Raw genomic sequence first — 24894 nt, 5'->3', positions numbered from 1 at the left:
TAAACCAAGTTAAACCCCGTTCTACCAAACTAACCAACCCGCTCCGTCCTGCGTCTCTCTTCGTTCTCGACTTTCTTTGTTCCTTTGTCTCCGTTGTCCAGCGTTTTTTTTCAGTTTTCAACAGCAAGCGATGTATCAACCCTCGTTGGCTGAATGCCCACGGCCATTACATGCGGGCGGCGCCGTTACCAGGCACACCTCCCACCGCTGCCCGGTGGTCATGGCGACCCCAGCGGTGGTCCCGGCGTGTCTTCAGTGAGGCCCTTTGTCTGGCTGCAGGGTGAAGAGGTCAGCCGGGCTAACGCCGTGACGCTAGACAACAGCTATCAGATTAGTGGCTGACTGCGCAGAACAATACCCCAGTCATGGCCGTAGACGGCATGCTAACCGCTGCTAGCTGCTGTTCCCTGGGAAACAATTCCTCACGCATCACCTGGACATGAGTCACGCTGAAGGAAAACTATTATATATAGACATAATGCACGCACATTAATACAGACTCATGGACGCAACGGTAGTACTATGCACACCAAGACACATTTATACACTAATGCACAATATAATACTAATATACACACCAAGATACATTAATGCACACTAATACACGCAATACTACTAATAGACACACTGAGACACATTAATAACCACTAATACACACTATACTTATAATAAACACACCCAGATACATAAATACACACAAATATTTGCAATACACGCAATACTACTAATATACACAGGACACATAAATATCCACTAATATTCGCTAATACACACAACACTAGTATACACACCAAGACAAATAAATTCCCACTATTCCTCACAAATGTTCATTAATACACACTACTACTAATGTAGACACCAAGATACGTTAATATACACTAATACACGCAAAACTGCTAATAAACACAATAATGGACACTAATACACACTTTAAATTCCATCAAATAAAGTACAACATTATACAATAACACACATTAATATACACCCACTAAAACACTATTATACACTAATAAACACTTTAATACACTCTCTCTCTCTCTCTCTCTCTCGCTCTCTCTCTCTCTCTCTCTCTCTCTCTCTCTCTCTCTCTCTCTCTCTCTCTCTCTCTCTCTCTCTCTCTTTCTCTCTCTCGCTCTCTCTCTCTCTCTCTCTCTCTCTCTCTCGCTCTCACTTTCTCTCTCTCTCTCTCTCTCTCAGACACTGGCCCTATACAGAGGGGTGTTCTTCTTGTCCAGACACATAGTCGATCTTTCCAGGTCCTGCTTCAGTCTCCTCATTCTCCTGATAAGACCTCTACTCTCCTCCTCGCTGCACCTCCTGAAGACCTCCCCCGCTCTCCTCCTCCTAAAGACCTCTCCTCCTCTCTGCACCTCCTAACCAGCCTCTCCCCCTCCCTCCTCTCCTCTCCTCCGCCCCTGCTCCTCTAGGTGAGCTCTCCTCTCTGCTCTCTAACGTGTCACATTCATCACAGCAGTGTCAGGAATTTCATACTCTGCTCCTAAACTGTGCTGAGGACCGTGGGGAGGACTGGGAGCAGGACAACAAGACTGGGAGCAGAAAGACCAGACTGGGACCACTACTACCAGACTGGGACCAGAGGAACCAGGACAACCAGACTGGACCAGTTCAACCAGACTTGGACTAGGGTTAGCTAGGCTGGGAACAGTCCAACAAGGCTTGAACCAGACTGGGACAACATCCACCAGGCTGGGACCAGTTCAACAAGACTTGGACCAGACTGGGACCACATCCACCAGGCTGGGACCAGTTCAACAAGACTTGGACCAGACTGGGACCACATCCACCAGGCTGGGACCAGTTCAACAAGACTTGGACCAGACTGGGACCACAACCACCAGGCTGGGTGCAGGGAACCCCGAGTGGTGGCCTAGAAGGTGTCAGTAGGGTCCGGGTCCCCGAGGACCCTCTCCCTCGTGAGGCCGGTTCCCGACACACCGGCCCTGTTCTGGGGCGACGATGAGGGTCCCTGCCCCCCCCTCCCCCGTGGTGAGCTCCATGCCCGCCCTCCCTCTCCTCGGAGGCAGCTAGGCCTGCCTCGATCAACACCTAAGAGAACCTCCAGACCCGGAGGAGTCGGGAATCGAACCGGCAACCCTTCACCGTTTCCCGGCCGTCAGGACTCGGGTGCGGCGGGGCATGCACCGCGGGAGGCGGTGAACACCCCCCCCCCCCCCCCCCCGCCGTGACACCCCCTCGGGAGTATGGTAGTTGCTACGGCAACGGAGGCGGCGACGGCGTTGGGGATGGTCTGGTTGCTGGTTCAAGGCCTTGCCGCCTCTGGGCAAAGCAGTGCATGCTGGGAGCGGACAGGTCCAGGGTTGGCGTGGAACAACAGCTGTCCAGGTGAGACATCACATTCAGCTTTTTATTATGAGTTATGCTAGAGAACTTACTATATTTTCACGTGATTTGTTATGTATATGGGATCCAATCACCTATGCTCTTCAACATCGAGAGCCATGCTATGCGTCGCACCTTGCGAGGCGACTAGCTTAGCGATTAGCTTAGCGACAGCATGGTAACGGGGTAACCCCTCCCCTTCCTCCTGAGAACTCTCAGACCAATACTGTGATCTTTACTCCAACCTGTATCAATGGGTTCCCCTTTAAGGGCTGTGTGATGTTGAATCAGATTTCACACTCAGTCTCCCAGTGCTCGATATTAACCTCTAATATTTAAATCATTACAAAACCAATGGTCCTTTCTGAATCAGTTCTGCATACTGGTTCCTACTATCTCCCAGTGGGACCAGCCCATTGGTTACTTAGGGAGTCCCACTGGTCTGGGGGTGATTCACTGCTCAGGCTGGGAGCCTCATTGTCCCCTGAAGGTCTGCATTGTCGTCTCATTCCTGAGAGAGCGAGCGCTGTGTCCCTGGTTTCACATGACGCTCGGACAGAGCTCCCTTCAGGTCAGCAGCCCATTAGCCTGGGAACACTCTGAGGGACGAGGAGAAGCATCTCATCTCCTCCACGTCGGCCGGCCGTCTGCTGTCTGTCCCATCAGACGTCCTCACGTCCACAGAGCTGGTGCTGGCTCCTGAGCTTCAAGACAGAAGGGCACGGCTTTCAGGGTGGGGTTGAGCTCATCCTTGGGAATCAGACCCAGAACCTTATGGATGTTAGTGCAACGTGAACCGTCCAATCAGATGATAGAACCTTACCTCCTTAACCATCATGAAATCATGAGGGACAGGCCAACCTCAGATGTTGAACCTCAGTCACAGCCTGAATAGAGCAGCAGGCATAAAGCCGCGCCAGACAGAACATACAGCTGATGGTGTAACCTCTAGCTGAAAGTGTAGTTCTAGCTGAAGGTGTAACATCTAGCTGAAGGTGTAACCTCTAGCTGAAGGTGTAACCTCTCGCTGAAGGTATAGCTGAAGGTGTAACCTCTAGCTGGAGGTGTAACCTCTCGCTGAAGGTATAGCTGAAGGTGTAACCTCTAGCTGGAGGTGTAACCTCTAGCTGAAGGTGTAACCTCTAGCTGAAGGTGTAACCTCTCGCTGAAGGTATAGCTGAAGGTGTAACCTCTAGCTGGAGGTGTAACCTCTAGCTGAAGGTGTAACCTCTAGCTGATGGTGCAGCTGTAGGTGTAACCTCCAGCTGGAGGTAATAGCTGACGGTGTAGCTGACGGTGTAGTTGAAGGTATAGCTGACGGTGTAGCTGAAGGTGTAGCTGAAGGTGTAGCTGATGGTGGAGCTGACGGTGGAGCTGATGGTGTAGCTGAAGGTGTAGCTGACGGTTTAGCTGAAGGTGTACTCTGTGTGTTAAAGGTCCAGACCCCTACGTTATGTTCCTCCACGGCGAGGCGCTCCACCGGATGGATCTGGACGGAGGGAACCACCGCCGGGTGGTGTCGGGGGTGGGCCGGGTGGTGTCGGATGGAGGCCGGGGGGGGTCCGGTCCCGGTTTGGGGGTTCTGCTGGACTACCACTACACCCAGCGCAGCCTGTTCTGGGCGGAGCGCAGCACGGGGGTCCTCTACCGCGCCGGACTCTCCGGACCCCCCAGACAGGTCCGTTATACTGATTATATATTATCATTATTATATATTATATGGTATTACTATGTTGTCATCGACATGCTCACAGACAGGTTCAGCTGAATGACGCATCATTCAGTGTTTCTAAAACATCTTTCTGGTATATCTTATATCTCAACTAAAATGTATTTCTATTATATATAATATCTCGACATAAATGTATTTCTATTGTATCTAATATCTCGAAATAAATGTGTTTCTATTATATCTAAAATCTCGTCATAAATGTGTTTCTATTGTATCTAATATCTTAACTTAAATGTGTTTCTATTGTATCTAATATCTCAACATAAATGTGTTTCTATTGTATTTAATATCTCGACATAAATGTATTTCTATGTATCCACCATCTCTCCTAAAGTGTGTCAGATGTTGATCCGAGGCAGAGAGATTGACTGAGCTTCAATCTGGCTCTGAGTCACTGGGCTGTGACGTATTATTGGATGTTTCTGGTTCTGCTCTCCAGAAGCTGGTCTCCAGCCAGCGGGGGGTCTCTGGGCTGGCTGTGGATTGGCTTGGGGACCGAGTGTACTGGACCAATGAGGAGCATAGAGACGCCCCGACCAATGAGGCGACAGGAGACATCAGGAGCGTCAGCCTCACGGGGGGGAACCAGGAGATGGTGGTCTCAGGTCTGGAGCGGCCCTGCTGCCTGGTACTGGACCCAAGACAGAGGTACCCTCCCCACCTCTGACCTCCGACCTCTGACCTGTAACCTCTGACCTCCATCCTCTGACCCCAGATGGAGGTACCCTCCCCACCACTGACCTCTGACTTCTGACCCTAAGCTCCAGTAGAACTAAGGTCCAGCAGAACTAAGGTCCAGTAGAACCCAGGTCCAGTAGAACCCAGTAGAACTAAGGTCCAGTAGAACTGTCTTCCAGGGTCTTGTTCTGGCTGTCTGGAGGTCCCGTCTCCAGCATCCAGAGGGCGGACCTGTCCGGTCGGACCCCTGCTGCCTTGCTCGCGGTGCGGGGGCAGCTGACGGCGCTGACCCTGGACCTGGCGGACCGGAGACTCTTCTGGGCGCGGTTCGGCTCCAACCTCCAGGCCGCCATCTGCTCCTGCGACTATGACGGGGAGAACGTCACCATCATGAACCCGCCCCTCAGGTCAGCAGCCAATCAGGGCCCAGGAGAGGATCCAAACCAGACCTTGGCCCTCTGAGACCAGGACCTGGGCCCTCTGGGACCTGGTCCGGAGCCCTCATTCTGGTGTCTGTCTGTCCTCAGGTCTTCGTCAGTCTGTCTGTCGGTGTTCCTCGACGAGGTCTTCTACAGCGACTCCGCCTCTCATTCCATCCAACGCATCAACAAGTACTCCGGTGTCCCGCTTACGGACGTGAACCTCCAGCCAATGAGCAGAGCCCCTGTGGGCCTGAGGGTGGTGCACCCCCTAAACCAGCCTATAGGAGGCGGCATGCTGCTGACACCAGGTCAGTTTAAGCTCAATGAGGCTTCAGTCCTCTCCCTAGAGCAGTGGTTCTCAAATGGGGGTCCGCGTACCCCTGGGGGTACTTCGGAGTAATGCGGGGGTGGAGGGTGATGGGTGATGGTTGAAGGGTGACAGGTGATGGGTGATGGATGGTGACAGGTGATTGGTGATTGAGGGTGAAGGCTGGAGAGGTGGTTGATCCTGGTCCTCTGTGTGCAGGCTGTGACGACCGGACTGGTGAGTGTGTGGACGTTTGCTCCAGTTCTCAACCGGGAGTTTGCCAGTGCGGCGAGGGCTTCACTCTCAGTTACCATGGAAACTACTGCGAAGGTATGTTGGATACCAAGTAACAACGGGACTGTTAACGAGTGCTGTGTAGTTATAACCAGTGTTGTCTAGTTATAACCCGTGTTGTGTAGATGTTAACCAGTGCTGTGTAGATGTTAACCAGTATTGTGTAGATGTTTACCAGTGTTCTGCAGATATAATCAGTGTTTTTGAGATGTTACCTAGTGTTGTTCTCTCCAAATGTTAACGAGAGAACAACACTTTTTAACATCTGCAGAGAGAAACATTCATTAACATCTGGAGAGTACAACACTCGTGAACATCTGGAGAGAACAACCCTCGTTAACATCTGGAGAGAACAACACTCGTTAACATCTGGATATCTCTCCAGATGAAGCAAAGAAATAACAACTGTTAACGAGTGTAGGTGTCTCCAGATGTTAATGCGTGTTGTGTATCCAGATGTTAACAAGTGTTGTGTCGCTAGTTGTTAACAAGTGTTATTTCCAGATGTTAACCAGTGTTGTGTATCCAGATGTTAACGAGTGTTCTCACCAGATGTTGACCAGTGTTCTTACCAGATGATAACCAGTGTTGTCTCCAGATGTTAACAAGTGTACTCTCCAGATGTTAACGTGTGTTCCCTCGAGATGTTAACCAGTGTTCTCTCCAGATGTTAACCAGTGTTGTGTCTCCAGATGTTAACGAGTGTTCTCTCCAGATGTTAACGAGTGTGCTCTGTGGAACCACGGCTGCTCGCTGGGCTGTGAGAACCTGCCCGGTTCCTACGCCTGCTCCTGTCCTGAGGGATACGCCCTCCTGGCAGACCGCAAGTCCTGCCACGGTACAGCCCTACCATGCCCAACCCTACCCTACCCTACCTTACCCTACCCTACTTTTCTACCCTACTACCCTACCCTACCATACCCTACCCTACCCTACCCTACCCTACTACCCTACCCTACCCTACTACCCTACCCTACTACCCTACCCTACTATACTACCCTACCATACTACCCTACCATACCCTACCCTACCCTACCCTACCCTACTACCCTACCCTACCCTACTACCCTACCCTACTACCCTACCCTACTATACTACCCTACCATACTACCCTACCATACCCTACCCTACCCTACCCTACTACCCTACCCTACTATACTACCCTACCATACTACCCTACCATACCCTACCCTACCCTACCCTACTACCCTACCCTACTATACTACCCTACCATACTACCCTACCCTTCCACCCTGCCCTGCTCTACCCTACTACCCTACCCTACCTTACCCTACCCTACTACCCTACTCTACCCTACCCTACCCTACCCTACCCTACTACCCTACCCTACCTTACCCTACTTACCTCCCCTACCTTACCCTACTTTCCTTCCCTACCCTACCCTGTCTGTCTGTCGGTGTCCTACCCTACCCTACACTAACCCATCCTATCCTACTACCCTGCCCTACTGCCCTACCCCACCCTACCCCACCCTTTAGTATAGCTGATATAATCTAATGAAGTATGAATATTATATATGTTATATATGTTGTATATGTTGTGTTGTGTTTCCTCAGAGGTGAGGATGTGTGTTGGGGAGCTAAGGGGGTGTGGTCTGGGTTGCCTGGATACGGAGGCGGGGCCAATGTGTGTCTGTCCTGAGGGCTCAGTTCTGATGGACAACGGACGACAATGTACTGGTACGTGTCTGCCTGTGTGTGTGTTTGTGTGTGCGTGCCTGTGTGTGTGTGTGCGTGTGTGTGTGTGTGTGTGTGTGCATCACAACGACCGTATCTTCCTCTCTGTTTAGATTCTTCAAATCAGTTTCCCGGTAAAAACACGACTCTGAACGATGAAGGTCCGCTCTCTGCTGAGGAAGAGGAGGACCAGGAGAAGACCTTCACTGAGAAGATGGTGGCAGGTAACACTCTTCATCAGGTCATCACTCTCTTCATCAGATCATCACACTCTTCATCAGTCTTCATCAACACTCTTCCTAATCACACTCTTCATTATCACACCCTTCATCATCACTCTTCATCACACTCTTCATCAACACTCTTCATCACACTCTTCATCAGGCCATCATCACTCTTCAACACACTCTTCATCAACACTCTTCATTATCACACTCTTCATCACACTCTTCATCAACAGTCTTCATAATCACACTCTTCATCAACACTCTTCATAATAACACTCTTCCGTAACACACTCTTCTAAACACTTTTCATCAGTGGCGGACTCAGAGTGTTTGAAGGGCAGGGGCGAAAAAATAAAAAGGGCACATTCTGGACAACATGGGGCCCCACCAGCGGACACAGTGGCTTTTCTATCTTGATGGTGTTTTGTTCCCCCAACGGAGCCTTAAAGGCAGCGTTGCCTGGAAGGTCCTATCCCCTAACCTTAGAAAAAATTTGCTTTCCCCTTATTCTAGCGACTTTATAAACACCAAAATGAGTTGATCACATCATTGTGCACTTTCACATTTTAGCCAAAGAAAGGAGGATGGCTTACTGCTTTCATCTTTACTAACATTTAAGTGAAAATTAGACTGGAGAAAATTCAATGTGCCGCTACCATACAGTCTTTGACCGCTGACAGCCAGCTACGGAAAAATTTAAGGAAGTTTTCCTTCATGTTGAGGTGATAGCTGACCATTATCGTCTCTCTTGCATGAAATGACCTACACTTGAATGATCTTGAACGCTCAAAAAATGTATATACATTTTAAACGGATTATGCAAACTGAAAATATTAAGTTTTTCTAACTTGGCATCTAATTGCGCTTTTCCACTATGGGTACTGACATACTCTTAATCCGCTTTTTGCTTCGTTATCCAGTGGATATTTAAGTACCCATCGATGTACCTGTTTGTCATGGCGACGCCACATGAAAGCAAAGCCTCGCATTCCCCGTTCGTCAGCTACCAAAGAGAGGAACGTCTGTACCTCAATAGCTAACCACAACATGTTTTTTTCGGTTTGCCATATTCTTGCTCCAGAGGGCACATCATCATCATCAGGGGCAACCTAGGGCACTCATTAAATGTTGTTCACGTGAAAAGGGCAGCCAATAAGGCACTTTCTCTCATTTTCACAACCATAGAGGGCACTTTAGCACACTTTTTCAACCATGGGGGCACCAGACGGGCAGAAGGGCACTAGAAGGGCACCAGACGGGCAGAAGAGCACTAGAAGGGCACTATAAGGACCAGACGAGCAGAAGGGCACTATCAGGGCACTAGAAGGGCACTAGAAGGGCATTGAAAGGGCACTAGAAGGACCATACGGGCAGAAGGGCACTATCAGGGTACTAGAAGGGCACTAGAAGGGCACTAGAAGGACCAGACGGGCACTATCAGGGTACTAGAAGGTCACTATCAGGGTACTAGAAGGGCACCAGATGGGCAGAAGGGGACTATCAGGGCACTAGAAGGGCTCCAGACGGGCAGAAGGGTACTAAAGGGGGCACTAAAAGGGCACCAGGCGGGCAGAAGGGGACTATAATGGCACTCATTAACGTCATTGAATTTTCTTGTTCTAGAGGGCACATCATCATAATTTATTGTATGAAGGAGCACCCTAGAGAGCACCTAATCATGTTTTGCACGTGAAAAGGGCAGCCAATAAGGCATTTCCTCTCGTTTTCGACACTCTTGAAGGGCACTTTAGCGCGTTTTTTCAACCATTGAGCCACGAGGGGGGGCGGTCGCCCCGCCCCGCCCCTGCCTCCCCCCTGAGTCCGCCACTGCTTTTCATGAAGACTCGGTATTCGACTCGTCATTAACAAGCGGTCGTCAATTGTTTTCTGACTGCACTACTGAGCTCAGCCACCAGAAGGCACCACATCCTCTCACTCTGTGACTGAGCGCTTGACCTGTCGCTCCTTTCCTTTCAGACCAGGAGGGCTGCGGGTCTCCAGGCTGCCACGTGCACGCTCGCTGTGCACAGGAGGAGGGGCGCCTGGCGTGCCGCTGTGTCCACGGTTTCCAAGGCGACGGGAGGCTGTGTGTTGGTGTGTTCGTCCGTTCATCTCATGTTGGGATGTTTAGAAGCGACTCTCTCTTATTATTCTATACACCCTGTCGTTACAGCAGCTCAGCAGCAGTGGAAGACACAGGAAAACAATACAAGACAATAAAATTACAAAGTACTGCTAGTAAAACAGAAATAGATGCTAAAGTATACGCTAAAGTAAGGACAACCAGAACTAACAAAAAAAACGTAACAAACAATATAGTCAAGTCATGTCAAGTCACTTTTATAAATATAGCACAGCTATCTAGCTCAGGTGGACCGCTGCCCTGACCCCCTCCGTGTCTCTGTGGTTCTCAAGACATTGACGAGTGTTCCTCGGGGACCCCCCCCTGTGACCGCAGCGCTGAGTGCCACAACAGCCCGGGGAGCTACCTGTGCAGGTGCCGGCTGGGTTACCATGGAGACGGGACCACCTGTGAGGGTGTGTATCAACACGTCCTACCTCAGCCTAAGCACCACGAGTCGTAGAGGATGCATAAAGCACATATTCACATGTATCTGATACAGTATATAGCACATATTAACATGTATCTGATGCAGTATATAGCACATACTAACATGTAGCTGATACAGTATATACCACATGTTAACATATATCTGGTACAGCTTATACCACATATTAACATGTATCTGATACAGTATATAGCACATATTAACATGTATCTGATGCAGTATGTAGCACATATTAACATCTATCTGATACAGTTTATAGCACATATTAACATGCATCTGATACAGTATATACCACATATTAACATGTATCTGATGCAGTATATAGGACATATTAACGTCTATCTGATACAGTACAAAGTACATATCAAATCTGATACTGTATAAAGTACGCATTAACATGTATAATAATAATAATAATAATAATAATAATGCATTTTACTTGAGTGCGCCTTTCATAGCACTCAAGGTCACCTTATGCCGCTTTTCCACCGCATATGTAGCTCGACTCGACTCGACTCGACTCGACACGACTCAACTAGGTAGCAGCACGGGTCATTTTCCACCGCAAATAGTACCTCCTGGACGTGGGCGGGGTCGGCTGAGCAAAAGGGCCGTGACGTATTTTTGTACGCGACGCAAATAACACCTACGCAACCCACACATGGACAGAACCCACATAACATTACTATTATTAGCTGGCATGTTGAAGAAGTTGAAGAAGTGGAATATGTTGGCTGCGGCGCTGCTATGGCTGTTACCAGCATGGTTGCCATGTCGCTCTCGTGACTTCGTCACACTCTCTGGCCAATCAGTGGCCGGCCGTCTGCCGGCGTCACCTTTTAGCATCGGCTCAGCTCGCTTGGAACCTAGAGCGAGGCGGTACTAAAAAAAGCAGCCACTTCAGGTACCAGATACCATGTTTTCGCGGTGGAAACGCCAAAAATGCGAGCTGAGTCGAGTCGAGTCGAGCCGAGTCGAGCTGGTACCATGCAGTGGAAAAGCGGCATTACAGGGCAGTGTTTAAAAAAAATAAATAAAATCAACAATCATAAAGAACTCAAGAACAAGCTACATTGAAAAAATTTACAGAAGTGGGGTGAAATGGGTGGGAGACAATGAATTAGATTGAAAATGTCAGTTTAAAAATATGTGTTTTTAGAGGGGACTTAAAAGTGAAGAGAGTGTCAGAGTTACGGATGTCAGGTGGGAGGGTGTTCCAGAGGTGGGGGGCAGATCGGCTGAATGCCTGGACCCCATGGTGACCAGGCGGGCGGGTGGTACAGTGAGTTGAATGGAAGAGGAGGACCGGAGAGTGCGGGTGGGGTGTTGGTGTGCAGGAGTTCACAAATGTATGGAGGGGCGAGGTTGTGGAGGGCCTTGAAGGTGAGGAGCAGAATCTTGAAATGGATGCGGGTTTTGACCAGGAGCCAGTGAAGCTGCTGAAGGACAGGAGTGATGTGATTAATGGAGGGGGTTCTGGTGATGATGCGAGTGGCAGAGGTATGGACCAGTTGAAGCTTACGGATGGACTTGAGGGGGATACCAAAGAGGAGGGAGTTACAGTAATCGATGCGGGAACTGACCAGGGTGTGAACAAGGATGGCTGTGCTATGGGGTGTGAGGGATGGGCGGAGGTGGTTGATGTTGCGTAGATGGTAATAGGCAGATCTGGTGATGTTATTGATGTGTGCTTGGAATGATAGTGTGCCGTTGAGGATGACACCCAGACTCTTAACCTGAGGGGAGGGGGAAACTGAGGTGTTATCGATAGTGATGGAAAAGCTGTCAGGCTTTGTCTGGGTTGATTTGGTGCTGATGAGGATAACTTCTGTTTTATTGCTGTTGAGTTTGAGAAAGTTGCAGGTGAACCAGGTTTTTATTTCAGAGATGCAATCAGTAAGGGAAGTGGGCGGGAGAGTGGACGAGGGCTTGGTAGAGAGGTAGAGCTGGGTGTCATCAGCATAACAGTGGAAATGAAGGTCAAATTTGCAGAAGATATTGCCAAGGGGAAGGAGGTAAATGATGAAGAGTAGGGGCCCCAGGACAGAACCCTGGGGAACACCTGAAGTGACGGGGGAGGGGATGGATTTAAAAGACTTTAGTTGGACAAATTAAGTACGGCCGGAAAGATAAGATGTGAACCAGTCAAACGGAGTGTCGTTCATGCCAATGGAGGATAGTCTGTTGAGGAGCGTGGTGTGACAGATGGTATCAAAGGCTGCACTCAGGTCCAGGAGGATGAGGATGGTGAGTAGTCCAGAATCAGCTGCCATAAGGAGGACATTGGTGATTTTGATTTTTATGAGTGCTGTTTCAGTGCTATGGAGTGGGCGGAATCCGGCTGGGAACTGTTCATAAAGGTAATTGTCGGATAGGAGAAAATAGAGTTGGGATGCAACTGTCTTTTCCAGGATTTTGGAGATGAAGGGCAGATTGGATATGGGACAGAAGTTGTTGAAGTTGGAGGGGTCTGCACCAGGTTTTTTCAGAATTGGGGTGATGGCAGCAGTTTTGAAGGATGTAGGGATAGTTCCAGTAGTAAGAGAGGAGTGGATGATTGCACAAATTAGAGGAATTAGGGAGGGGAGGGAGGCCTTAACCAGATGTGTGGGTAGGGGGTCAAGTTGACAGGTGGATGGCTTGGATTTCCGAATGAGTTCAGTGATTTCTGAGATATCAGGGAGCTGGAAGGAGGAGAATGAGTGTGTGGAAGGGTGAAAGTCAGCAGAGATATTGAGATGAGGGGTTGATCCAAGGTGCATGTGAATGTTTTTGATTTTTTAGGAGGTTGTGTACAAGTGAGGGGGGAGAGAATCCTGGGGTTGGGTAATTTTGTTAAGTAGGTAAAAACAGTGACTTAGAGTTTCCTTTGTATGTATGTATCTGGTACAGTATATAGTACATATCAACATGTATCTTATACAGTACAAAGCACATATTAACATGTATCTGTCAAGTACAAAGAAAATATTAACCTGTATCTGATGCAGTTTATAGTACATATTAACATGTATCTGATACAGTATATACTACATAATAACATGTATCTGATGCAGTGTATAGTACATATTAAAATGTATCTGATACAGTGCAAAGCACATATTAACATGTATCTGATAAAGTACAAAGTACATATTAACATGCATCTGATACAGTAAATAGTACATATTAACATTTATCTGATACAGTACAAAGAACATATCAACATGTATCTGATGCAGTATATAGTAGATATTAACATGTACCTGACACAGTATGAAGCACATATGAACATGTATCTGATTCAGTATATAGTACATATTAACATGTATCTGATACAGTACAAAGTACAGATCAACATCTATCTGATACAGTATAAAGCACATATCACATGTATGTATCTGGTACAGTATATAGTGCACATCAAATCTGATAAAATATAAAGTACGTGTTACATGTATCTGGTACAGTAGATAGTACATATTAACTTATATGTATCTGGTACAGTACAAAGTACACATCAACATGTATCTGATACAGTAGAAAGTACACATCACATGCATGTATCTGGTACAGTACAAAGTATATCTCAACATGTATCTGGTACAGTATTTGGGTCAGGCTAGGTTAGGGGTTAGCACTTTCAGCTAGCTAGCCCTGACATCACGAGTAATTCACCTGACCCCCCCCCCCCCTTCCTCCCTAGATACCAGGACCACAGTCTCCATGGTGACCGCTAGCCCCACCCCCTCCCTGCCCCGTCGTCACGGTGACTCGCTAGGGGGCTGTCCGGCAAGCCACGCCTCCTTCTGCCTCTACGAGGGGACCTGCAGATACCTCGCCGAGATGGAGGCCTTCGCCTGCAAGTAAAACCATCTCCACCTCCTCCTCCACCTCCACCCTCCACCCTTCGCCTCCTCCCCCACCTCCACCCTTCACCTCATCCTTCACCTTCACCTTCACCTTCACCTTCACACCTCCACCTCCTCCTCCACCTCCACCTTTCACACCTCCACCACCTCCTCCACCCTTCACCTCAACCCTTCACCTTCACACCTCCACCACCTCCTCCACCCTTCACCTCCACCCTCACCTCCACCCTTCTCCACCCTTCGCCTCCACCCTCCACCCTTCACCTTCACACCTCCACCTCCTCCTCCACCTCCACCCTTCACCTTCACACCTCCACCTCCACCCTTCATCCTTCACCTTCTCCTCCACCTCCACCCTTCAGTTAGCATGTGTCTGTGCTAGCTGTGTAGCGGGCTACGCCGGTTGTTGTTATTAAGTTAGCATGTGTCTGTGCTAGCTGTGCTGCGGCTACACAGGGGTGTTGTTGTTAAGTTACCATGTTTCTGTGCTAGCTGTGTAGCAGGCTATATGGGGGAGCGTTGCCAGTTCAACGACCTCCAGTGGTGGGAGCTCCAGGAGGCCAAGCAGGAGAAGAGGAAGAGCGTGGCTATCGTTGCCTGCATGCTGCTCCTCATCAGCCTCCTCTTCATCACCGCCACCGCCATCTACTGCTACAGGTGAGACTAGCACCTCCTGCTACAGGTGAGAATAGCTACTCCTACAGGTGAGACTAGCACCTCCTACAGGTGAAACTAGCACCTCCTCCTACAGGTTATACTAGCACCTTCTACAGGTGAGACTAACACCTCCTCCTACAGATGAAACTAGCACCTCCTGCTACAGGTGAGACTAGCACCTCCTGCTACAGGTGAGACTAGCACCTCCTACAGGTGAGACTAGCACCTCCTGCTACAGGTGAGACTAACACCTCCTACAGGTGAGACTAGCACCTCCTACAGGTGAGACTAACACCTCCTACAGGTGAGACTAACACCTCCTGCTACAGGTGAGACTAGCACCTCCTCCTACAGATGAAACTAGCCCCTCCTGCTACAGGTGAGACAAGCACCTCCTACGGGTGAGACTAGCATCTCCTACAGGTGAGACTAGCACCTCCTACAGGTGAGACTAGCACCTCCTCCTACAGGTGAGACTAGCACCTCCTACAGGTGAGACTAGCACCTCCTACAGGTGAAACTAGCACCTCCTACAGGTGAGACTAGCACCTCCTGCTACAGGTGAGACTAGCACCTCCTCCTACAGATGAAACTAGCACCTCCTGCTACAGGTGAGACTAGCACCTCCTCCTACAGGTGAGACCAGCACCTCCTGCTACAGGTGAGACTAGCACCTCCTCCTATAGGTGAGACTAGCACCTCCTACAGGTGAGACTAGCACCTCCTACAGGTGAGACTAGCACCTCCTCCTACAGGTGAGACTAGCACCTCCTACAGGTGAGACTAGCACCTCCTCCTACAGGTGAGACTAGCACCTCCTACAGGTTATACTAGCACCTCCTATAGGTGAGACTAGCACCTCCTACAGGTTATACTAGCACCTCCTACAGGTGAGACCAGCACCTCCTGCTACTGGTGAGACGAGCACCTCCTGCTACGGATGAAACTAGCACCTCCTGCTACAGGTGAGACTAGCACCTCCTGCTACAGGTGAGACTAGCACCTCCTACAGGTGAGACTAGCAACTCCTCCTATAGGTGAGACTAGCACCTCCTACAGGTTATACTAGCACCTCCTACAGGTGAGACTAGCACCTCCTACAGGTGAGACTAGCACCTCTTGCTACAGGTGAGACCAGCACCTCCTGCTACAGATGAAACTAGCACCTCCTGCTACATGTGAGACTAGCACCTCCTTCTACAGGTGAGACTAGCACTTCCTACGGGTGAGAATAGCACCTCCTACAGGTGAGAATAGCACCTCCTCCTACGGGTGAAACTTGCACCTCCTACAGCTGAGACCAGCTAGTGAAACATGTTGATGCCACACATGCCACACATGAAACATGTTTACATGTGTGTTGTGTATGTTGTGTTGCTAACATGTGTGTTGTGTATATGTTGGTTGTTTACCTGTGGGTTGTTTACATGTGTGTTACTGTGCAGAAGGAAAAGATTCCTTCATAAACAGCCATCAGTTGAGGACCTGAGTGAGACAAGTGTGACAGATGACAGCTCGTCTGAGGCAGCCAGTGGGTTGCCCCGGGTAACGAAGTTATAGATAATATATATTATATATATATAGTATAGTATATAATAAATACTTATATTATTTGTACAATAGCATATAATGTATACTATAGTATACAAGAACTATACTATATTTAATAATATATACGATACTATATATATACTATGCGTAAAATATTTATGTGAAATGTCAAATACTTTTTACTATTTACTTTAAAGATATACACTATACTATATATCATATATACTGTAAAGATATGCACTATATCATTTAACTGTAAATATGTACACTATACTATATATAATATGTACTGTAGAGATATACACTATACTATATATCATACTGTAAAGATATACACTATACTATATATAATATGTACTGTAAAGATATACACTATACTATGCAAAATAACTGTTAGGTTGGAGATGTTTAACCTTTGACCTTTCCTTCAGGTCTTTGTGATTTTGGGTGGAGTAGATGGAGGAGAAGGTATTGGTCGTTTAATATGTTGAAAGTACTTATCCAGCGGCAGTCAAAGAACACCTATAAAGCCTAACACGTCCTAATCAAAAGATATATTGATAACGCTATAGACTAATGGCTGCATTGAACCTAGCTGTAGACTGATAGATGTGTTGATCCAGCATTAAACCAATGGATGTATTGATCCAGCGGTATACTGATCAAAGGATGTGATTTTCTGGTCAGGTGATGCTGACCCTTCCCAGGTGGTATCGGTCGCCATGGAGACCAGGGCAGGGGCACAGACTCTGAACCTCATCCTCCTGGATGACCCTGGACCGCCGACCCCTGTGCCCCCTTTGACCCCTGTACCCCCCCAACCCTGAGGCCAGATGCTAGGGGTCACCAGCCTACGGTTCATATTAATACACTAACACACCCTGTGTCTGACACACACTCTGCCCCATGGAGTGATGCCGGGACACAGAGGGCTGAGCTTAAACAGGGCCGACCCAATCCCTTATATACCTATCTGAGCCCATGTGGCCTCACACACTCACTCACTTAAGTTAATTAACACCTGAGATCAGTTAAGTCTGTGAGTCCTTAGTCCTTTGTCCTCAGGGCTCACTTTGGGATAGGGCCAATATGTTGTTCTGCATGGTGGTGTTACTGCCCAGAACAGACAGAGGTTAACTGGAAACTCTGTGCAGTAAATGAGCTTATACACACGCCACGACAAACCATACCCTTCCTTGTATAGTTGGTAGAAGTTTTAGTTTAGTGGATTTAATCTTCTTTGTGGTCGTGATATTGCCGATTGTGTTCTGCGATAAATAAAAGTTTCTGTTTGATCAGTTTATATCCCGCTGGTATCCTGGACCGACGCAGTTCTGTGGCCAGACTTTATTTTATCTCAAAACATGAACGGAAACAGTTTAACATTCTGAGCAAAATCAGAATTATTATGAAGTTCCTCCACTAAACCGATTTTACTTCTATGCTTTTTCCTGTGTAGGCCGGTGGTGGAAGGTTAGACTTGGAGCGGAGATGCTATATTTATTTTTCTACTGCTGTTGTCTAGCGCTGTACAGACGGTGTCTTACTGAAGACGGCCACTAGGGCTGATGTTATACCAACCGAAATATCACAACGGATATCACATCATAACACGATAAACGCTAAACATATCTCGGGACAATGCTGCAACATGGTTAAGTAAAATTAATGAATTGATCAGTTTATAGATATTTGTAAATGTTGCTGGTAATAAAATCAAACTGTTGAAAATATGCTGATGAAATTAATTCAATTATTGAAATTGTCCCGTTGACATTTGTGTGTTTAACCTCTTTCATTTGTTCCATCTTTATTGAAAGGAACTCAATTTATTAATAATACAACACAGCTTTTATACAGTGCCTTGAAAATGTAAATTTAGGAACAAAATTGTGTAGAATATTTTTTTATCTGGTTTATAAACTGAGTAAGTAAACTGTAAGATAGTTGGAGGGCTCTGGTTGTGAGTTTGGAGGCAACACTTATGTGGTCAAATAATCGACAGGGATGTTGCGCAAAAGGAGCGTCTTCATTGCGGGTCAAGAGTAGCCTATAATTTAAATTATATATATAGTCCAATAATGACGACCAATAATTTGAAAGTTTTTTCAACTTTAAAGTTGTAACATTACATTTACAATAACATTGCTCAGTTATTGGTAATTCAATGCTTGATTTCTGTGCTTTTTAAAACATTTAAAAAAAATATATTAATGAATACATGGTAATGCTAGTTGAAAGTGTAAATAGTGTAATATGTAGATAAATAAGAAGCAGTGGGACTTATCTTACACCAAGATATTATATTTTAAGACATAATTTGGTTATTTATCGCTTTAGTTGTTTTAAATGCAATACGCAATTGCTTTGTCACATGTCTTTCTCTTAAAGGCACCCAGTGCAACTTTATGTAAACATTCAATGAAAAATAAACATTCAATTTCTAGTCTTTTTTACACGTAGTAAGTTTCAATAACTCCATACCATTACATATCGACATTCAAGGAGCAAAGATGAGACGTCGTTGTGTGGTGAGAACTGATAGAAAATCGTAAACAACAACAATCGCCGGTGGGGAGAAGCCATTTTTCCATTGACTGGAAGCCTGCTTTATTTATGGTAGGTTACAAAAAATAAAGAAAATGGCGGCATTGTTGTTATCGATTTTGTATCAGTTCTCACCACACAACGACGTCTCATCTTTGCTGCTTAAATGTCGGTATGTAATGGTATGGAGTTATTGAAACTTACTACGTGTAAAAAAGACTAGAAATTGAATGTTTATTTTTAAGCCTCGAAAGTTGCACTGGGTGCCTTTAACAAGATATATTACCGATGAGATGTTATTGTGAGAGTGTTTCTCTCGGCCAGCAGGGGACGACAAAGGTTAATTGAACCAAGATAAGATGACGACAGATGGAGCTCACTTTATCATGATGTCCTCTCACTATAACTCGAATAGTAATGGATGCATAATGTACACTTACTTTAAAAACGATAGGTCCTATCCTATTTATTGATGAGTCACCTGGGTTAAACCAATGGTGATTCCAATTCAAGCGATGCCCTATTGGCTATCTTTGGTTTGACTGATGGCGGCGGTTTTCAAACTGTGGATCGCGGCCATTAAGCGTCCGTGACGTCACCCACTGGTTGACACGCCCCCCCCCCGTTTTTATTTTCCTCTATGGATGGCGGCATTGTTTGAGATTTGCTCAGCCAGCTCTGGAAAATATCATTATTTAGCAAATTCAGGGCGGGACGTCCCCTCTCATTAATATTCAACCATTGATAACTTTTGAATAAAAAATAACTGTTAAATGGGACCTCTCAACAGACATAATATAGATATGAATAAACTGACCACTGAGCTCCTAATAAAACTTAGAACATTTGTATTTTCTTTCTATTCATGATCATTTAATATTTTTTTCCTGGTAACCGGGCAGCCACCCCCTCTGGAGGAGCTCCATGTTAGCCTCTTCCGTCAATGCTTCACAAACATCAGTCATGACGCTGCTTAGGAAGAAAAAAGCTGCTAGCTGCCATGCTAGTTACCTGTTCTGGCTAGCTGCTTACAGCCAGGCATGGTCATATTTTCAAGGCAAACTGCTAGCACTCATGCTAGTTGATTGGTTACAGCTAGCTGCCGACAGTCATGCAAATTACCAGTAACCCGTTTAGGCTTAGCTGCTAGCAGCCATGCCAGTTATAGACATATATACAGACGCCGTATTGACTGCCTCAAGCCGTTGCTTACAGCCCGGACTGGCCTGTACAGAAAGATAGTGAACGGGGAGCTGCTGTTCTTCTGGATGCTAAGTCCGATGACGTTTGCATCTCTCGAGCGATGTCAACGACTCGTTTTCAATAAGTTGGGTACAGGTCGGTCTTGCCCTCCCCAATATGGCGACAGCATTGACGTACGTTTAGTCTATGATACTAGTAAACCTGTCCCGGCTAGCTACTAGCAGCCATGCTAGTTGACCTGTTCCGGGCTAGCTGTTTGCAGCCATGTTGGTTGACCTGTACAAGGCTTGCTGTTAGCAAGCATTTTAGTAAACCTGTTTCGGCTAGCTGCTAGCAACCGTGTTACTGAGTATGTACAGAGACTAGCTCAAGTTATGCATCCAGCATGGTGAAGGCTTATTGGAGGTTTGAACCTAATAAATAAAGACTTTATCCAAGTTGACCAGAGTAGGATGACAATATGTTCACTCAATAAACACACATCAAATCTTACACTTGGTTCATTTGTTAACTTGTTTTTAACACAAAGAAAAGGAAAACACACAAAAACAACTTTTCAAGTCATCAGCACATTTATAAAAAAAAAAATAGCATTTATTTTGGTTCTTGAAGCTTCATAAGTAAGATCCTTCATACCGACAGAGCTTCTGTAAACTGACTTTAACTTCCCTCCTGCTGTCTGCTTTGTCATCACAGGAAGTCACCTGACCTCCTCCTCCTCCAATCAGCTTCCACGCAGCCCCCTGTGATCCCGGCGATGGTCATATCTACTCTTCTGATTGGTTGTTAAAGAAAGCGAGGTTGACCTGCGGGCCAATGGCAAGGAGACGGAGCGAGACGTGGACGCAGTCCAACACTGACCGAACCACTGGAGTTCAGACCTCCTCACCTCCTCAACCGGTCGCTCCTCCCTCCTCCTCCTCCCTCCTCCTCCTCCCTCCTCCTCTTCCCTCCCCCCCTTCCCTCCCCCCTCTCTCTGTGTACTGGACTCCTCAGTGTGAGACCCAAGGAGGAAAGCACTCATGATCTGCATCACAGATAATGATCTCTAGTGATGGATCATACTGACATCACACTCTCTTCCCCAGTGAGCGTCGCGGAGGCCTCTGGATCTGCTCGTTAGTAGCAATGCTAAAGCAGCACACGTGATCAACCTCCACCCCCTGTACTCCGCCCCACCAAACCCACACTCCCACCACCAGACCTCCACCCCTCACCCCGTCCACCTCCTCCTCCCCCAAAACCTTTTGCCTTCAGCAGCAACCTCCTCTCAAGCATCTCCTGTCAGCCATGGGATCCTTCCCCAACTCCAACTCCTCCACCCTCTCCTCCTCCGCGTGTGACTCCTTCACTGGCTCTTCTTGGCGTCCGTGGTCGTCGTGGTGATGGTCGTCGCGGTCACGGCGGAGGCGGAGGCCGGGGGTTTGTTCTTGCCCACATACGCCTCGTAGAAGAAGTGCAGGAAGAGCAGGAAGTAGCTGAGGTACATGAGGGAGGACCAGACGATGTTGTGGACGTGGGAGGGGCAGCCGGCGCCCCGCTGCATCCAGGAGTAGACCAGGTAGTTGACCACGCAGCCCACCACCATCTGGCTGATCTGGGTCAGCGTGATGAACATGGCCAGGCGCCGAGATACCCTGAAGCCCGCAGCGCGTGCCGCGTAGTACGAGTACATGAGCGCGTGCACCAGGTAGTTCATGGTCATGAACCAGCCGCCGCCCGCCACCATGTCCTTGTAGGAGTACCAGGAGTAGAGCAGCACCGTGATGTGGTGGTACCAGTGGAGGAAGATCAGCCGCTGCTTACGGAGCACGATGAACAGGGTGTCGCCTGGAGGAGGATGAGGAGGAGATTAGGTGAGGTTAGGAGGAGGAGAAGTCAGGAGGAGGAGAGGATAAGGAGAGGTTGGGAGGAGGAGGAGGAGGAGAAGTTAGGAGGAGGAGAGGAGATGAGGAGAGGAGAGCTTAGGAAGAGGAGAGCTTAGGAGGAGGAGGAGAGCTTAGTAGGAGGAGGAGGAGGAGGAGGAGGAGGGGTTAGGAGGCGGTGGAGCAGTGTGAAGATGGAGAAGATACAGAGAGGTTGGGAGGAGGAAGAGGAGGAGGAGAAGTTAGGATGAGGAGCAGATAAGGAGGAAGAGGAGGTAAAAAGTCAGAGCTAAGGAGAAGGATTGTTAAAGGAGATCAGAGAAGGAGAGGACAACAGAGGAGTAGGATGAGGAGAGCGGATTCTGAGAGCAGGAATGAGTGAGAGGAGCAGCAGACGAGGGAAGAGGAGAGGGGAGAGAGGATAGAGGAGAGAGGAGGACCCACCAAGCTCGGGTGCCTTGCTCAGGACGAAGGCGTAGGCCCAGAACTTGCTGACGGGTCCGTTGTAGAAGCTCTGGTCGCACACCGAGTGCTGCAGCCCCTTCGTCAAAAGGATGTGCATCATGTAGCTTCCTGTCCGCACCGCTCCGAAGATACTGGAGGAGGAGGAGAACAGGAGCTACTCTATAGCTACACGTAGCCCATATAGCTACCGCCGCGGCTCCACGATAAGACAACGGACATCATGAAGACACGTCCTGCGTGAGCCCCCGGGGGCTAACTCACCTGAACACCGCTAGCGTTAGCGACCATAGCACCAGCGGTTTTCTCAGTTCAAACTTCTCTCGCTGCTTCATGAGGTGGCGCCCCCCGATGATGCAGGCGGCGTACAGACTGCAGAACAGGAAGGACTTCTTCCTGTGGACAGGAAGGGAATGGGTTAGCATCAGGAGTTGGAAGGGTTAGCGTTGTGATGAGCATTCAGCTCCTACCCGCTTGTACAACTGTTGTGTTCTTGTTGTCATAATTCAGACAGGGCCTCTGAAAGAGAACTCCTCATGGTCAAATTTGACCAACCTGCCACCGGGCTCGTCAAGCTAGCCGCAAGGCTAATCTAGCTAGCTTAAATCGAACCACCTAGATAGCCAGAGAGCTAACCTAGTTATTTACCCGACTACTTACCAATTGAACCACCTAGTTAGTCATCAAGCCATTTACCTAGCGTTTTGAATTGTTCATCAGGAAAAACACTTTGACTGTGAAGAGACAACAGTGTTCGTGTTTTGTCTGGCGGCCCGAGGTTGTGCCCAAACAAAATGTCAACGAGGAAGAAAACATTGGATAAGCAGATCCTCTGAGGCTGCTGCATTCTATCAGACTATACCAACAAAATGCTTTTACTGTGATAAACTGTTTAACTAGTGAGGCAGCTCTGTTAACTAGCTCTGCTAGCTAGTTCTGTCAAACACTGTTGAACTTGGTCTGTTAACTAGCGCTGTTAAACACTGTTGAACTAGCTCTGTTAACTAGCTCTGTTAAACAATGTTGAACTAGCTCTGTTAACTAGCTCTGTTCAACACTGTTGAACTAGCTCTGTTAACTAGCTCTGTTTACCAGCTCCTGTAACCAGGCCTACCTCACCAGGTAGGCTGGAGTCAGGACCAATCACAGAGGGTTATAAGGCCCTGACGGGGCAGAAAGGAACGAAATTGGTCGGTTGAGAGGCGGGGGAGGCGGGAGGCGCGGGCAGTGATTGGCCGTCTCCAGGGAAAGGAATCCATGTCAGGAGAGAGTGTGAAGTCACATCCCGACTAAACCATCTCCTCTCTCTGTTCTTCACCTTCGACCCAACTGGGTCGCGGCCCCGTTGGAGGTGGGATGGAGGCTGACAACACACCCCTCCGAGGGGCCCAGGGACACTCTGATGGGGTCTTTGGGTCCTGATGTGCACAGAGGCTAATGCTAGCAGTAGGACTGCAGCACAGAGGCTAATGCTAGCAGAAGGACTGCAGCACAGAGTTTAATGCGACTATTGGAGTGCAGCACAGAGGCTAATGCTAGCAGAAGGACTGCAGCACAGAGGCTAATGCTATAGCAGTAGGACTGCAGCACAGAGGCTAATGCTAGCAGAAGGACTGCAGCAGAGAGACTAATGGTAGCAGCAGGACGGCAGCACAGAAGCTAATGCTAGCAGTAGGACTGCAGCACAGAGGCTAATTATAGTATTGGAGTTCAGCACAGAGGCTAATGCTAACTGCATCAGATTCTTCAGGAACAGGAGCCGGGCTAACGGCTAACTTTTTTTTGCTAACCGGTCTGACCAGTAGAACTGCTCAGGCTCAGCTTCTGTCACACCAAGATGTGGGGAAGTGGAGGCTATAACTATAGGTTATAACGTTATACAGTGTTTCCCACAGGCCAAGGACCAATGTGTGGTGTGCGGGGGGGGGGGGGGGGGATGTGGAAGAACAGCTCTATACGCCTCAATCGGTTCGGAATAGAATTCTATGCGGAATACAATAGGTGGTGTAGTCCGCTATAAATACTTATTCCGATTAGTTTGGGGTTTAACTTGGAGCAGCTGCAGTAGTTCGCAATTGGTCCACTCCGTCTGTACTTTAATGCACACCGAACCTTATCACTGTCAAGGAAATTTGATTTATTGCCTGATTCACGTCTTTGTTATTATCACTCCGTAGTAGTTACAGTAGTCCGGTAACTTATCAACCCCAGCGTGACCGGTTGCTAAGCGACGGGGTGACATCGGTGGGTTCATGTGTTAGCATCGTCGCTCTCGCTCTGTGTGTGTGTGTGTGTGTGTGTGTGTGTGTGTGTGTGTGTGTGTGTGTGTGTGTGTGTGTGTGTGTGTGTGAGAATGACAGGGAGAACGAGTGCTATGCAGAGATGAATGGACGGAACGATTTTTAGATTTCCAAATCACGTTATTAAAAAAAAAAAAAAAAAAAAAAAAAAGACAGAATCAATTCGTGGC

At 47.9% G+C, this 24894-nt stretch overlaps 2 protein-coding genes across 2 annotated transcripts in view; one reads left to right on the top strand and one right to left on the bottom strand.

The window, feature by feature from the left end:
* Window positions 1-1234: 1234 nt before the first annotated feature.
* On the top strand, window positions 1235-18078 carry egf (epidermal growth factor). The gene is made up of 16 exons (XM_060062363.1): window positions 1235-2364; window positions 3798-4039; window positions 4533-4741; window positions 4951-5178; window positions 5299-5501; window positions 5720-5830; window positions 6510-6632; window positions 7372-7494; window positions 7605-7715; window positions 9696-9812; window positions 10134-10256; window positions 13974-14133; window positions 14632-14796; window positions 16242-16341; window positions 16779-16815; window positions 17035-18078. The coding sequence occupies exons 1-16, from the start codon at window positions 2223-2225 to the stop codon at window positions 17172-17174; spliced, it is 2334 nt and encodes a 777-aa protein (XP_059918346.1). The 5' UTR covers window positions 1235-2222; the 3' UTR covers window positions 17175-18078.
* Window positions 18079-20596: 2518 nt separating this feature from the next.
* The window catches only part of elovl6 (ELOVL fatty acid elongase 6), an 8501-nt gene continuing 4203 nt past the window's right edge, over window positions 20597-24894 (bottom strand). The window contains exons 2-4 of the mRNA XM_060062362.1: window positions 22689-22820; window positions 22407-22558; window positions 20597-21927 (exon numbers count right to left, since the gene is read on the bottom strand). Coding sequence (XP_059918345.1) covers window positions 21446-21927; window positions 22407-22558; window positions 22689-22820 — 766 coding nt within the window. The 3' untranslated portion in view covers window positions 20597-21445. The remainder of the gene's footprint in view (window positions 21928-22406; window positions 22559-22688; window positions 22821-24894) is intronic.

This window comes from Gadus macrocephalus, chromosome 10 (assembly GCF_031168955.1).
Source record: "Gadus macrocephalus chromosome 10, ASM3116895v1".
Taxonomy (NCBI): Eukaryota; Metazoa; Chordata; class Actinopteri; order Gadiformes; family Gadidae; genus Gadus; species Gadus macrocephalus.
This window is presented reverse-complemented; position numbering and strand designations above follow the sequence as displayed.

Coding starts and splice junctions, on each gene's coding strand:
- egf (XM_060062363.1), top strand. CDS start 2,223: ATGGTAGTTGCTACGGCAACGGAGGCGGCGACGGCGTTGGGGATGGTC. Junction 4,742..4,950: donor GTACTGGACCCAAGACAGAG/GTACCCTCCCCA, acceptor ACTGTCTTCCAG/GGTCTTGTTCTGGCTGTCTG. Junction 6,633..7,371: donor AGACCGCAAGTCCTGCCACG/GTACAGCCCTAC, acceptor GTGTTTCCTCAG/AGGTGAGGATGTGTGTTGGG.